This window comes from Octopus bimaculoides, chromosome 6 (genome assembly GCF_046866305.1).
Source record: "Octopus bimaculoides isolate indiv1 chromosome 6, ASM4686630v1, whole genome shotgun sequence".
NCBI classification, from domain to species: domain Eukaryota; kingdom Metazoa; phylum Mollusca; class Cephalopoda; order Octopoda; family Octopodidae; genus Octopus; species Octopus bimaculoides.
This window is the reverse complement of record NC_142933.1, coordinates 109,629,128-109,643,451: the sequence shown is the minus strand read 5'-3', so window position 1 is coordinate 109,643,451 and position 14,324 is coordinate 109,629,128. Positions and strand designations below refer to the sequence as shown.

At 38.5% G+C, this 14,324-nt stretch overlaps 1 protein-coding gene across 2 annotated transcripts in view; it reads right to left on the bottom strand.

Annotated features, from left to right (window-relative positions):
• Window positions 1-1,947: 1,947 nt before the first annotated feature.
• Window positions 1,948-14,324, bottom strand: part of LOC106870438 (nuclear pore complex protein Nup85) — a 40,983-nt gene continuing 28,606 nt past the window's right edge. For both annotated transcript variants that reach the window (XM_089354409.1, XM_089354410.1), the window contains exons 13-22: window positions 13,182-13,247; window positions 12,167-12,217; window positions 11,007-11,107; window positions 9,711-9,796; window positions 9,078-9,109; window positions 8,157-8,257; window positions 5,458-5,557; window positions 3,908-3,959; window positions 2,887-2,979; window positions 1,948-2,164 (exon numbers count right to left, since the gene is read on the bottom strand). In XM_089354409.1, coding sequence (XP_089210535.1) covers window positions 2,060-2,164; window positions 2,887-2,979; window positions 3,908-3,959; window positions 5,458-5,557; window positions 8,157-8,257; window positions 9,078-9,109; window positions 9,711-9,796; window positions 11,007-11,107; window positions 12,167-12,217; window positions 13,182-13,247 — 787 coding nt within the window. In that variant the 3' untranslated portion in view covers window positions 1,948-2,059. The remainder of the gene's footprint in view (window positions 2,165-2,886; window positions 2,980-3,907; window positions 3,960-5,457; window positions 5,558-8,156; window positions 8,258-9,077; window positions 9,110-9,710; window positions 9,797-11,006; window positions 11,108-12,166; window positions 12,218-13,181; window positions 13,248-14,324) is intronic.

Sequence of the window (14,324 nt, the reverse complement as noted above, 5' to 3'; positions counted from 1 at the left end):
CCATGCCAGCATGGAAGGCAGACATTAAATGATGATAATGATGATGATGGTGATACTACATAAAAGGCACTCATTACAATGTGTAGAGACACTGGCATTAGGAATGCCATCCAGCCATAGAAACTATGTCAAAACAGACTGGAGCCAGTTGAAGCTCTCCGGCTCACCAGCACCTCTCAAACCTTCCAACCCATGCCAGCAGGGAAATGGATGTTAAATGATGATGATGATGATGATGTAGCAGGTCAATAGAATTGTGTAAGATGTAGGTGAGAAACTAGAAATAATAAAAAAATTGATGAACATGTGAAGAATTGTGTTACAGAAAATAAGTTTTAATGATGGCTTATACAGGACTTTCATGTTAAACATTGTCATATGAAACAGCATTAAATTAAAATAGTTATTTGTGTATCATATCTAATATATATATAAACCATTTGAAAGGCATGATGCTATGGATTTTGTCTGAAAGAAAATCTTTTAAACAACATGCTGTGTTAAAAGCACAATATATATGAGAGCAAGACAAATATCACAGCATTGACTCCTGAGAACGATAGACATGTTTCAGCCTTTATGAGCCATGTCCATGATGTATACCCAGTTACCACATACCTAGACAAAATCTGTCCCCTTTTGCAGAAAGCTTGCAGAGCCGTAGTAAACTTGGTGTGTGCATTTGAAAAGTGTCTGATATTCTCACGAGTCACTTGCAACAATATTCACCTCACTTTAATATATCCTTTACTTGTTTCAGGCATTACACTGTCATCTTGCTGAGACACTCGTTTGAAGAATTTTTAGTCAAATATATTGACCCGAGTACATTTTTTTTAAAGCCTGGTACTTATTCTATCAGTCTCTCTTGCTAAACCACTTAGTTACAGTGACATAAACACACCAACACCAATTATCATGATAGGGGTGGGAGCAATATATTCATATATATATATATATATAGTTTTAGGGAAAATAACCAAGTTTCAAGAACTCATCGATGAAAATCCACTATCACATATAGAAAAATTAATAATTAAAAGCACAATAAATGAGTATAATATAAAGTAAATATCATATGATATTTACTTTACTTTATATTATATATATTAATTTTTCTATATGTGATAGTGGATTTTCATCGATGAGTTCTTGAAACTTGGTTATTTTCCCTAAAACTATATATTTTATATATATTTTATCTATAAAGCTCAATTTAATTTTAATTTTTTATAAATTGATTTTAATTGAGTTTTTACCTGTAATTTTGGATTTTGTCCCTAATATTATTATTATATATATATATATATATATATATATACACACATAACAGGTTTTTTTCAGTTTCTGTCAACCAAATCCACTCACAAAGATTTGGTCAGCCTTCAGGCTATAGTAAACATTTTGCCCAAAGTGGCACTGACCTGGAACCATGTGGCTAGGAAGCAAACTTCTTACCACACAGCCACACCTGCACCACCTATATATATATATATTGTTTTTGTAACACAAGTCTATGAAGAGATTTTCTCTTTGACAAAGTTACATCATGCCTTTCAATATGTACATATATTAGGTATGGTACACAGATAGCTATTTTGTTATTTAGCATTTTTATAACTCACCTAAAAATTTAGATAATTAAAACAGTAGAAACAGGTTTTAAATAATATTTTCCCCTGGCCAAACATGTTTTCACAGAATATTGGAAACAAATCTAACAAGATCATTCATTTGCAATATTCTATGGAAAATGTCTGGTCAAGGGGGAAATATTACTGTATTTGGAAACAGGTAAAGGTTAATAACAAGGGAGGGGCATCTGACTGCAGAAAATCTGCCTCATTTAACTTTGACCCTTGCAAGCATGGGAAAGTGAGCATTAAAACTGATGATGATGAATAATCTATAAATATTTTTTCAGCAAATAACCATGAAAACAGTCAATATTATAATATAAAGCTTTATTTTGCAACATGATTAAATGGATAAACAGTTTGACGATAATTTACAATGTAATGGCTTTGAATAAGAATTTTCCAAATGTTTTGTTTTACAGTTAGGATAGTTTAACACTACCCTCAAGAATAATGGATCGGTCTAAATTCCGAATGAGAGCAAAACGGATGTTGTAAAGTTTGGTCTTCTCAACTTCCAGCATTTTCTACAAAATGAGAGAAAAAAAAAGCAATTACTAATATGTGTGCATGCGCATGTGTGTGTAAGGGTGAATACAATTATGTCAATACACAAAAATCACTGGAGCTCAATGCAATTCTTGGATTGCATCGGATCCAGTCAAAGCATCCTACCCATACCAGTATGGAACATGGACGTTAACTGATGTCGTTGGGACTCTACATCCTTCAAAACTTCTATGCTTCCTGAAATTTGCCAACAGTACATCTGATGCCCCCACCACCTTTTTTAAAACGATTCATTCCCTGTGCACTGTTTTATGTACTGCGCATCCCCTCTTGGCTACTTTCCCTGATGACTTTTAGTACACCTGAGCACTATATACAATAAGTTCGTCATTATTTCATTATTAATTAGCTATACATTAAGGCAGTGAGTTGGCCGAAACGTTAGCACGCCAAGCGAAATGCTTAGCGGTACTTCATCTGTCTTTACGTTCTGAGTTCAAATTCTGCCAAGGTCGTCGACTTTGCTTTTCATCCTTTCAGGGTCGATAAATTAAGTACCAGTTGTGTACTGGGGTTGATCTAATAGACTGGCCCTCTCCCCAAAAATTTTGGGCCTTGTGCCTAGAGCAGAAAAGATTAATTAGCGTTACATAACAGCAGTAGGGGAGACTAGCTTAGACTAGACATGATACACACACATATACACGCACAATATAGAAACATAAGTCCTTTGGCATACCTTTTGATTGTCGTCTCCAATAAGACTGATTTCTTTCGTTAATTCCTCAACACAATGCATCAGTTCATAGGTTTGCTGACTGTTGATAAGCATCTAGAAACAATATGAACAACATACATTGTCAATATAGTCACTTTTATATATAAATATGTACATACACACACTTGTTTCTGTCATTAGACTACAGCCATGCTAAGGCACTGCTTTAGCCAAACAAATTGACCTCAGTAGCTGATATATATATATATATATATATATATATATATATATATATATATATCTGTCTGTGTCTTTGTGTCTTTTTTTTTGTCTCACACTACCACTTGACAAATGGTGTTGGTATGTTTATGTCCTCTAACTTAGCAGTTCAGCAAGACAGTATTCATGTCGATTCATTCGGTCAACTAAAAATTCTTGGAGGTGGTGCCCCAGCATGGCCGCAGTCTAATGGCTGAAACAAGTAAAAGATAACATTAACACAATATTTCATAGAGAGAGATGCGTGTGATTTCAAGGAGATAACCATTAAACAACAGTTTAAGTATGTGTCTTGTAACTGGTCCGTTGAAAGCACCCTTCAATCATTGGACAATATGTTGTGCTTGTGAAGATCTGTTGAACCGAGTGAAATTGGAGTTGTGGCTGATACTGATGCCGTCTGACTGGCAACTGTGCTGGTGGCACGTAAAAAGCACCGTTTGAGCATTGGGCCTCACAGAGACAGTGACAGGTGACCATAGTCATGGCCGATGCCAGTGTCAGGTCAATGGCACCCATGCCGGTGGCACGTAAAAGGCACCCACTATACTCTTGGAGTGGTTGGCGTTAGGAAGGGCATCCAGTCATAGAAACCTTATCAAACTTATCAAATCAGATTGGAACCAGGTACAGCCACCCCCACCTGCTTACCAGTTTCCAGTCAAACCATCCAACCCATGCCAGCATGGAAAGAGGACATTAAACGATGATGATGAAGACGATGATGACAACAACAACAACAGTATTAAGGAATCCTTCTTACTTCTTGAGACTCTAAGAGTGGTAAAGCATCACAGAGGAGAGTGATCCAGAAACTGAAAAATAGAAGTAAAATATTTCACTTTTTACACAAAATGTCTCCTTCAAATGACACACAAAACAACAATACAACCTACTGAGTATTACAATTAGGGGAGGTAGGGTCCAGTCACATACTGGAAAAAGGGGCAGTCAATATCTCCCAAGCAACGGGGACCCCCTTCGGTCACAAATGACCATAGGATTGCACCTACAAAGTTACCCTCCGAAGCACAAGTTCAAGCAAGGTTGTTTATGGAAGACCAACAATTGCCCATACATACCAGCCTCCCCTCTCCACGCCACCGATGTTAGTCAAGGGAAAGGCAAAGGGGCCGATACAGCTTGGCACCAGTGACGTTAGTGAACTGAGGCAACATGAAATAAAGTGTCTTGCTTAAGAACACATGCATCCCAGTCCAGGAATCGAACTCACAACCTCACGATCGTAAGCTCGACGCTCTCACCACTGAGCCATGCGCCTTCACGTCTCCCAAGCATACAACTTTGATAACCACAGGCATGACCGTGTGGTTAAGTTGGATTCTCAACCACATGATTTCAGTCTGAATGTGTGGCACTTTGGGCAAGCATCTTTTACTATAGCCCTAGGCCAATAGCACACACACACATATATTATGTTAAACTATCTTATGTCCAAATTTGGTCATTTGCGTTTTTTTTCAATATTTAATTTTGTTTGCAATAGCCAGTTCTTTTGGTCAAACTATCGTATCACCAGCTGCCTCAGACGCCAACACATAAAAATTGTCAAAGTGTAGTACAACAGTTTAGCATTTTTCAAAAGTGTCGTAAGTCCCACATACGACAGTTTTTCAAAAATATTTCTGACTGAAAATATCATCCATGCATGGAGTTGCGACTTTATGCACTCAACAGAGTATTATCGTTAAGCTGAAACTGTTGCTAATGTAAAAAGAAATGGAATGATGAAACTATTTTTCCGTTTTCTGAAAAAGCAACATTTTGGACTTACAACACTTTTACATAATAGCAACGATATATATATATATATATATATATATATACTCTCTTTTACTTGTTTCAGTCATTTGACTGTGGCCATGCTGGAGCACCGCCTTTAGTCGAGCAAATCGACCCCAGGACTTATTCTTTGTAAGCCTAGTACTTATTCTATCGGTCTTTTTTGCCAAACTGCTAAGTTACAGGGACGTAAAGGCACCAGCATCGGTTGTCAAGCAATGTTGGTGGGGACAAACACATATATATATATATATATACATACATATATACGACGGGCTTCTTTCAGTTTCCATCTACCAAATCCACTCACAAGGCTTTGGTCAGCTCGAGGCTATAGCAGAAGACACTTGCCCAAGGTGCCACGCAGTGGGAATGAACCCAGAACCATGTGGTTGGTAAGCAAGCTACTTACCACACAGCCACTCCTGCGCCTATATATATATTGTCCACACTTTTGCATAATAGCAACAATATGTAGACAGACAATACATAACTTTTAACATCACTTACACCTTTGGAGCCAGCCTTGCACCGATCAAAGACACCAAGAGATTAGCAGCTTCCTGGATTTCTCCTTCCTCATAGAGTTTATGGAATTCACGGTACTGACCTGATGTTGAAATAAGACACAATAATCAACATGCAATATAAACAGACTATTCAATAATACTTCTGTCTGAGCTGTTGCTCATTATGTTACGATAATGAAATGCTAGTCTCACAGTGATAATGATCAAACTGGTAAATAACCTATTTATATGTAGCTGGAGTAGTTCATGCAAGGGTTAATTTTTTGGGCCCTCCTAACCAAAGAACAATGCCAGTGGAAAGTACAAACAATTGAATATTTCAGTAGATGGGCCAACACCATCATTTCAGCTAAAGGAACTTCTCATTTTGGTTCCAAGAGGTTCAAACTTTGGCATTTGAAACATCCTTTTTTCTAAAAGATGTCTGTAAAAAAAAAAAAAATCACCCGGAGTCCTAAATGTGAAGTTGGGCCTTTGCTGGTTTCAAATTTTTGGCACAAGTCCAGCAATTTCAGGGGAGGTGGCTAAGTCGATTACATTGACCCCAGTACTTAACTGGTACTTATTTTATCACCCCCAATAGGGATGAAAGGTAAAGTCAGTCACAGTGGAATTTGAACTCGGATTCCGATGGATAAAATACCACAAAGCATTTTGTCTGGTGTGCTAACGAGTCTGCCAGCTCACCACCTAAATTTGGGTCTATATTACAGGTTTTAATGCACTACAATCTGTATTTCTTGAATATGCGCTGTTAAAATTGGAATGCATCTAATATGCCATCAAATATGGTAAATGCTAATTTATGCTTTGACATCACATTTTATAATCAATTTCTGTCACATCCCTTTAACTTTTCTAATTTGTTTTGCTTTTTTGGGAAGTGGAGGAATGGAAGGGTTAATCTTTCTGCCTGGCACTTGAAGACAGAAACATCTCCAGACTGTCCTTCCATTTTCTATACTCTTCAATTAAGTAGCCAATAGTTCTTGTAGTGTCCTATGGATTTTCCCCAGTTAATTAGTCAAATATATCTCCTTCATTAATCTAAGGCAGGTAGTCCTTCAATAATCTATACTGCATTGTCTAAGTGAGAACTTCAACATACCCCTTAAAAAAACCCAGCTCCAACTCCCTATATTTCATTAAAAAAATTTCTATGTTGACAACAAAAGTAAAAAACAAAGGCAAAAGCCAGTTTGTGTGTCGTCCCCATCTGTTTTCCCTTTTTCCCTATAAACATAAACCTGTTGACTCAAGCAGGGAATCCTTCCGACAACCTGGGTTATCTTATCAAGCAATCCAGCATGGACATCATCATCGTTTTAGTGTCAGCTTTTCTCTGCTTGCATGAGGTAGACAGAATTTGTTGAGCCAACTGTTCAATGGCCAAATGTCTTTCCTGTTCCCAACCTTCAGTTTTTCCTAAGCAAGCTAATATTTCCCATAGCTGGACATGTTTTTCACAGAAGACTGGAGACAAACAATCTCGCTTGTATGATGAGAATGCTTGTGATGTGTAGACAAAAACACACACACACACATCAATAAGCAATAGGCTTTTTTTCAGTTCCTATCAAATCCATTCACAAAGCTTTGGCAACAGGGATTAATAGAAGACATATTTGACCAATGTGCCATGCAAGGAGACTGAACCCAAGACTACATCATTGTGATGCCAGCTTCTTAACCACATGGCTATGTCTGCACCTATAGCTACACCAATATATAAATATCCGACAGGCTTCAGTATTTATGTCTTCCTACCAAATTTCACCCTCAAAGCATTCACCAACCAAAATGTATGGTAGAGTACACATACACAAGGTACCATATAGAGGGATTGAACATGAAACCTTGTAGTTGCAAGGTTAACTTCTTAACCACCCAGCCAAACTTGTGGCCATTACCTTAGGTTAATGTGGAATGTTATTTATAAAACGATTTCTCTTGAGGAAGTTTTGTCTCTCCTACTTCACACTCTGAAACCTGATCTAAGCCTCATATTACAAGGGTAAGCTCAAAACCCCGGAAACATCCAGCATTTATTTATTTATTACAATCCAACTCATGCCAGCATGGAAAGCGGACATTAAATGATGATGAGTGATCTTCTTTGGCCTTTTCATCAATGGTCAAGAGTATTTCAGAGACAGTGACTTCTTCATTCCCCACATCTGACTTCTTTACTTACCTTCATCCCAAACAGCACATTTCATGGACAATAAGTCCCACATGTGCTTGACATGGGTTTTGACAATACCAACAGTAAAGCAATGTTAAGGCGGCAGAAGTGTCTGCCACAGATGTATACTTCCATCTTTGTTTTGCGTCCTCAGAATGTTGAATGCAAGAACCTTCATAAGCTTTGGCTCCTCTGGACACAGTTGATCTCCACCTGCTGCGGTCCCTTACTGACTGTTCCCATTTTGTTTCATCGATGGAGAACTCTTTCAGAGTAGTTCATGCTCCTTATAAAAGTGATAAAATAGGTAAATCACCACATTACAAAAGTGGTACCCAATCACCATTATACCAGCATGGAAAAAGGACATTAAATGATGATGATGATGATGCTGAAGAATTGCAAAGACACATGTCTGGTAGATCTGAATCTTGGTTTTTGCTTTAAGCTGTCGCTTTCCCATTATTACTGTAGAATACCAAGTAAAAACTTACCTAGAAAAGTTAATTTACTGCTCAAAAACATCGATGTACCGAGGTTTTCCAGAAGATCCAGATGGGAGAATTGTCCAGTTTCACAATATTCTGCGAGGATTCTATTAAAAGATAAAAGATTCCGTCTAAAATATTCACCTTTTATTAGAATGGCAGCTTCTATGTGAACAGGCCACAATTATGTTAGCGGCATAAAACCATTTTTGATGTCCCTGTTACTGTATTCAGAAATGTTGGTTTCAAATTTCAAGCACAAGGCTAGCAATTTCAGGGGAAAGGAGGGAGGGGGGTAGTCGATTACAACTGGTATTTATTTTATCAATCCTGAGAGGATGAAAGGCAAAGTTGACCTTGGTTGAATTTGAACTCAGAATGTATATGTATGTATATGTATATGTTTGTGTGTCTGTGTTTGTCCCCGCATCATCGCTTGACAACTGATGTTTATGTATTTATGTCCCCGTAACTTAGTAGCTCAGCAAAAGAGACTGATAGGATAAGTACTAGGCTTAAAAAGAATAAGTCCTAGGATCGATTTGTTTGACTAAAGGTAGTGCTCCAGTATGGCCACAGTCAAATGACTGAAACAAATAAAAGAATATATATGTGTGTGTGTGTGTGTGTGTGTGTGTGTGTGTGTGTGTGTGTGTGTGTGTGTATATGTGAATATCGAACAGTGGGAATGAGTGCTCAACACCATATTGGTGGATAAATATTCTTCATTTGCTGATTGACAAGGCTCCAATTGTGACCGTCTCTTTACATGAAACCATTGGTAGCACTGGTAACCCACATATAAAGTATGCACATATACATCTATGTATATACATACATACACACACAGATAGAAAGAAAGCAAGCTCTGTGTGTGTGTGTGTGTGTGTGTATGCTTTTGCATAATTGAAATTTTCAAGCACTTACTTTTCTGAGAGTAAAGCAGCGTATGAGCTATCCTGTAAAAGAAACATAAACATCTTAAACCAACATAACACCACCATACACACACACATATATACATATATATATACATACATACATACATACATACATACATACATATATATATATATATATATATATAAATAATAATAAAGGAGTTACGACGCAAAAACGTATATATTCAAATGAACATATTTATCTTCTTCAATATATATTTCAGTATAAAGAATTCATTAAGAGACTTAATAAATCAAAATTTCTTTACACATCATTCAGGAATAAATATAACATCAGAAAAACCATAATTCTTGAATGGTATGTAGAGCTAAGATACTTATTTATCTCTTAACATGGTCAAGTTCACCAAATACTAGATTCATTAGTTTGCAGGGTTAAATTCCCGTCTTCCTGCAAATCCAGGTGAAGTCAGCAGGAGAAGAGATAGCAATGCAATGTTCTTCCCTTGAATTGCCAAATGAAGCAGACAGGATCCCTTGTCCTTGGCAAACAACTATAAATGGCACTTCAGACATTGTCTAGGCCACAGACTTTATTAAACTACTAAAACAGGTCTGAAATAGAAGCTGACACCAGACAAAGAGAAATCTCACTCACCTTTGACTTGAGGAACCAACTGAGGGCTTGTCCAACTCGCTTTGTCTTGAGGCATTTTTTACCCATTACTTTGCAAATAGATTTAGCTACCAAAAAGAGAGAAAAAGGGGAAGTCATTAGTTAAAATGATAATGGTCGTAGCTGGGCAGTCAAGAAGTTCGTGCAATTTCAAGTTCAGTCACACTTCACGATACCTTTGATAGCCTTGGGCATAGATTTGACAGACAGAATCATCGTCGTCGTCATCGTCATCATTGTTTAACGTCCGTTTTCCATTCTGGCATGTTTGACAGAGGAGGCCGCACCAGGCTCCAATCTGATCTGGCAAGGTTTCTACAGCTGGATGCCCTTCCTAATGCCAACCACTCCGAGAGTGTAGTAGGTGCTTTTACGTGCCACTGGCACGGGTGCCAGTCAGGTGGCACTGGCATCAGCCACGCTCGAATGGTGCTTTGATCATCATTTAACAGCCATTTTCCATGCTGGCATGGGTTGAACAGTTTGACAGGAACTGGTAAGCCAGAGAGCTGCACCAGGCCCCAATTATCTGTTTTGGCATGGTTTCTCAGGTTGGGTGCTCTTCCTAACACCAACCACTTTACAGAGTGGATGGGGTGCTTTCTACATGGCACCAGTACCAGATCTTTTTATGCAGCACCAGCACCTATATATATATATATATATATATAGGCGTAGGAGTGGCTGTGTGGTAAGTAGCTTGCTTACCAACCACATGGTCCCGGGTTCAGTCCCACTGCGTGGCATCTTGGGCAAGTGTCTTCTACTATAGCCTCGGGCCGACCAAAGCCTTGTGAGTGGATTTGGTAGACGGAAAACTGAAAGAAGCCTGTTGTATATATGTATATATATGTATGTATGTGTGTATGTGTTTGTATGTCTGTGTTTGTCCCCCCAACATCGCTTGACAACCGATGCTGGTGTGTTTATGTCCCCGTAACTTAGCGGTTCGGCAAAAGAGACCGATAGAATAAGTACTAGGCTTCCAAAGAATAAGTCCTGGGGTCGATTTGCTCGACTAAAGGCGGTGCTCCAGCATGGCCACAGTCAAAAGACTGAAACAAGTAAAAGAGTAAAAGAGTATATGCGTGTGTATAAGTATAAATGATGATAATAATGATGATGTGAAACATGAATGGGTTGGTGACAAGACTATTTTCTATGGTAACCATAGAAAAACTGCCTCAATAAATTGTCCAAAATTCATTGAAAGAAAGGCAGGTGTATTTCAACAGAACTATGGTAACAAAATGGCCAAAAGTATTAAAAAAAACCCACCATGTTCCTGTAAGCCTCTCGTTTCACAAATATTCAACAATTTCAAGACTTTCTTCTCAGTATCGAGTGGGATACGTTCTAAGTAAAGTTCCAAGTATTCTCTGCAGAAAGATATCAATAGATGAGAAAAGATAAAACAGATATTCTTCAAAGAATCCTTAAAAATATGAAAGAGAAAATTTGAATGAAAAGGATTTAGAAATACATGTTTCACAGATTTATATCAGAAAGAGTTTACAAGAAGATAGAGGAGATCAGTAACATATTAGGCTAAGGCAAAGGCGGCGGTGAGCTGGCAGAATCATTAGCACGACGGGCGAAATGCTTAGCAGTATTTCATCTGTCTTTACATTCTGAGTTCAAATTCCGCTGAAGTTGACTTTGTTTTACATCCTTCCAGGGGTCGATAAATTAAGTACCAGTTGCATACTGGGGTCGATCTAATCAACTGGCCCTTTCCCAAAAAATTTCGGGCCTTGTGCCTAGAGTAGAAAAGAACATTTGATGCTAATGCAAGAAAATTAACTTTTATCTGAGTTAAGAGAGTTAAAGGTCACTTTTTGTATATGAAGGGTGAAGGCTTGTGGCATAGTGGTTAAGGTATTGCTCTTGGGATTGCAAGATCATAGCTTTTTGATTCCCTAAACACTTCGTTTCACATGGCTCCACTGAGCTATAACTGCATAACCCTGCAACAAACTGGTATCCTGTTCTGGGGGAATGTTGTGGTTTTGGTCACTTAAACTCCGTGGAAACTAGGCAACCAGCCCTATAAGCCTTGGGACCCAAAGACAGTAATGTCCAGAGGACTGACTTCTAGTCTAAAATATTTGGTCAGAATATGATATGATGGTGTGTTAAATATGTGATTTTTTTAATGGAATATTTCTGTGTATTTTGTAGTTTCATACAGCTTAACCCTTTAGCATTTAAACCAACCAAATACGGTTCAAATATTCTACTTGTTTTCTGTTCAAAATGGCCAGATCTAGCCTTTCACACTTACCCTACAATCTCACTCTAAAAAAATAAATAGTTACCTCATGGAAATCTCAAAGCTGTAAGATAATACATGATTAATTCAAAACAATGTGGATAAATAAGCAAAACATTTGACAGAATAACCTGAATGCTAACGAGTTGAACTTGAAAAGTCTTACCTGCCTAACTCAGGACAGAAGTCAAAATAGTGAATACCAATGGGCCATAAACTGCAACAAGAATATGGAGCAAAAGATTATTAAGAAACATTCACAATATCTTCAAGGATGACACGTAAATAAAAATGTTATGAAGACTGTCTTTTAGAATTTGTTCAAGAATGAGCCTGAAATGCTAACAAATTTTTAAGAACCAACGTCGTCTCCTTCATTGGACACGAAACTCAGCTTGCAAAGACCTGTTGGGGCAAGCGAAAGCAAAATCGTGATGGCACCTGTGCCCAGCGTCGCCTTTCTGGCAGTTGTGCCCGCGGCATGTGTAAGGACTTTTGAGCGAGATCGTTGCTAGTGCCGCTGGAATGACTCCAGTGCAGGTGGCATGTAAAATACACCATTTTGAGCGTGGCCGTTGCCAGTACCGCCTGACAGGCCGTAAAAGCACCCACTACACTCTCTGAGTGGTTGGCGTTAGAAAGGGCATCCAGCTGTAGAAACGCTGCCAAATCAGATTGGAGCCTGGTGTAGCCATCGGGTTTCACCAGTCCTCAGTCAAATCGTCCAACCCATGCTAGCATGGGAAGCGGACGTTAAACGATGATGATGATGATTTCATGAGAAGAATTCTATCAATTTTTCTTAACTTGAAATGTAAGTAACAAGAAATGGATCATTGTTGGAGTATTTTTAAAAGAATCCTAAAACTCTCTCTCTCCGTATGGAATGACACCAATAAAGACACCATTTTAACATCCACTTTTCCATGCTTGCATGGGTCAGAAGGAATTTGTTGAGGCAGGCTTTCTACAGCTGGATGCCCTTCCTGTTGCCAACTTTCACCTGTTTCCAAGCAAGGTAAGATTTCTCCCAAGCAAGGTAAGATTTCTCCCAAGCAAAGTAAGATTTCTCCCAAGCAAGGTAAGATTTCTTGTGAAAGATTGAAAAATAAACAACATTGTTTACAACCATTACATAATATCTAGACAAACACACACACATAGAGAAGAGTAGTTCTTACCTTTTGTGAGACATCAAACTGGAAGCATAATCCAGGAGTAAATATTCTCTCATACTCAAGCCTTGCCTTTAAAATAAACAGAAAAAGTGGAAAGTTTTTATAATTCATAATGTAAACAACACATTGACCTAAAAACTAAGAAATTAGCACAAAAAAGTACATTTGTGTGTATATGTTTGCCAGTGAGCAGAAAAGAGAAAAAGACTACCCCTACCCTACCTTCCAAGATGCCACCAGCACCTCATAGGCGCTGGTGGCACAAAAAAGGGCACCCAGTGCACTCTGAAGAGGGGTTGGCATTAGAAAGGACATCCAACCATAGAAAGCATGCCTAAGCAGACTTTGGGACCATTGGATCCGACCAAACTGTTCAACCCATATCTGCATGGTAAAAGGACATTAAATAATGATGTTGTTTTAATGTCCACTTTTCCATGCTTGCATGGGTTGGAGAGAATTTGCTGAGGCACATTTTCTACAGCTGGATGCTCTTCTTGTCACCAACCCTCACCTGTTTTCAAACAAAGTAACATTTCCCCCTGGCTAGACATGTTTTCTGGATGGCAATGATGCTCATTGACAACCATCACATGATGTCAAGACAACAGCGCACACATACACACACATGATGGGCCTCTTTCAGTTGCCATCACCTGAATCCACTCACAATGCTCTGGTTGGCCCAGGGTTATGATAAAAGACACTAGCCAAAGGTGTCACGCAGTGGATCTGAACCCAGAACAACATAGCTGCAAACCAACCTTCTTAAGCCATGTGTGTGTGTTTGTGTGTGTGTCAGTGTGTGTGTGCGTATGTGTACATGTATGACAAGCTTCTTTTAGTTTCCATCTGCTAAACCCAGTCATAATGCTTTGGTCGACCTGAGCCTATAATAGAAGACATTTGCCCAAGGTGCCACACAAGGGGACTGAACCTGGAACCAGGTGGTTGGGGAGTAAACTTCTTCACCACACAACCACACATGGCTTATTGAATTATTCCCACAAAGCAAATATTTCATGACAAATCCATGTTTTAGACTTTTGTCAAGGTTTGTTTTGTCAGTTTCTACGTCAATGGTTCTCAATCCTTTTCACTATCTGGGCTGAAGACCCAAAACCTGGATCTTTCTTTCTTTGGGGG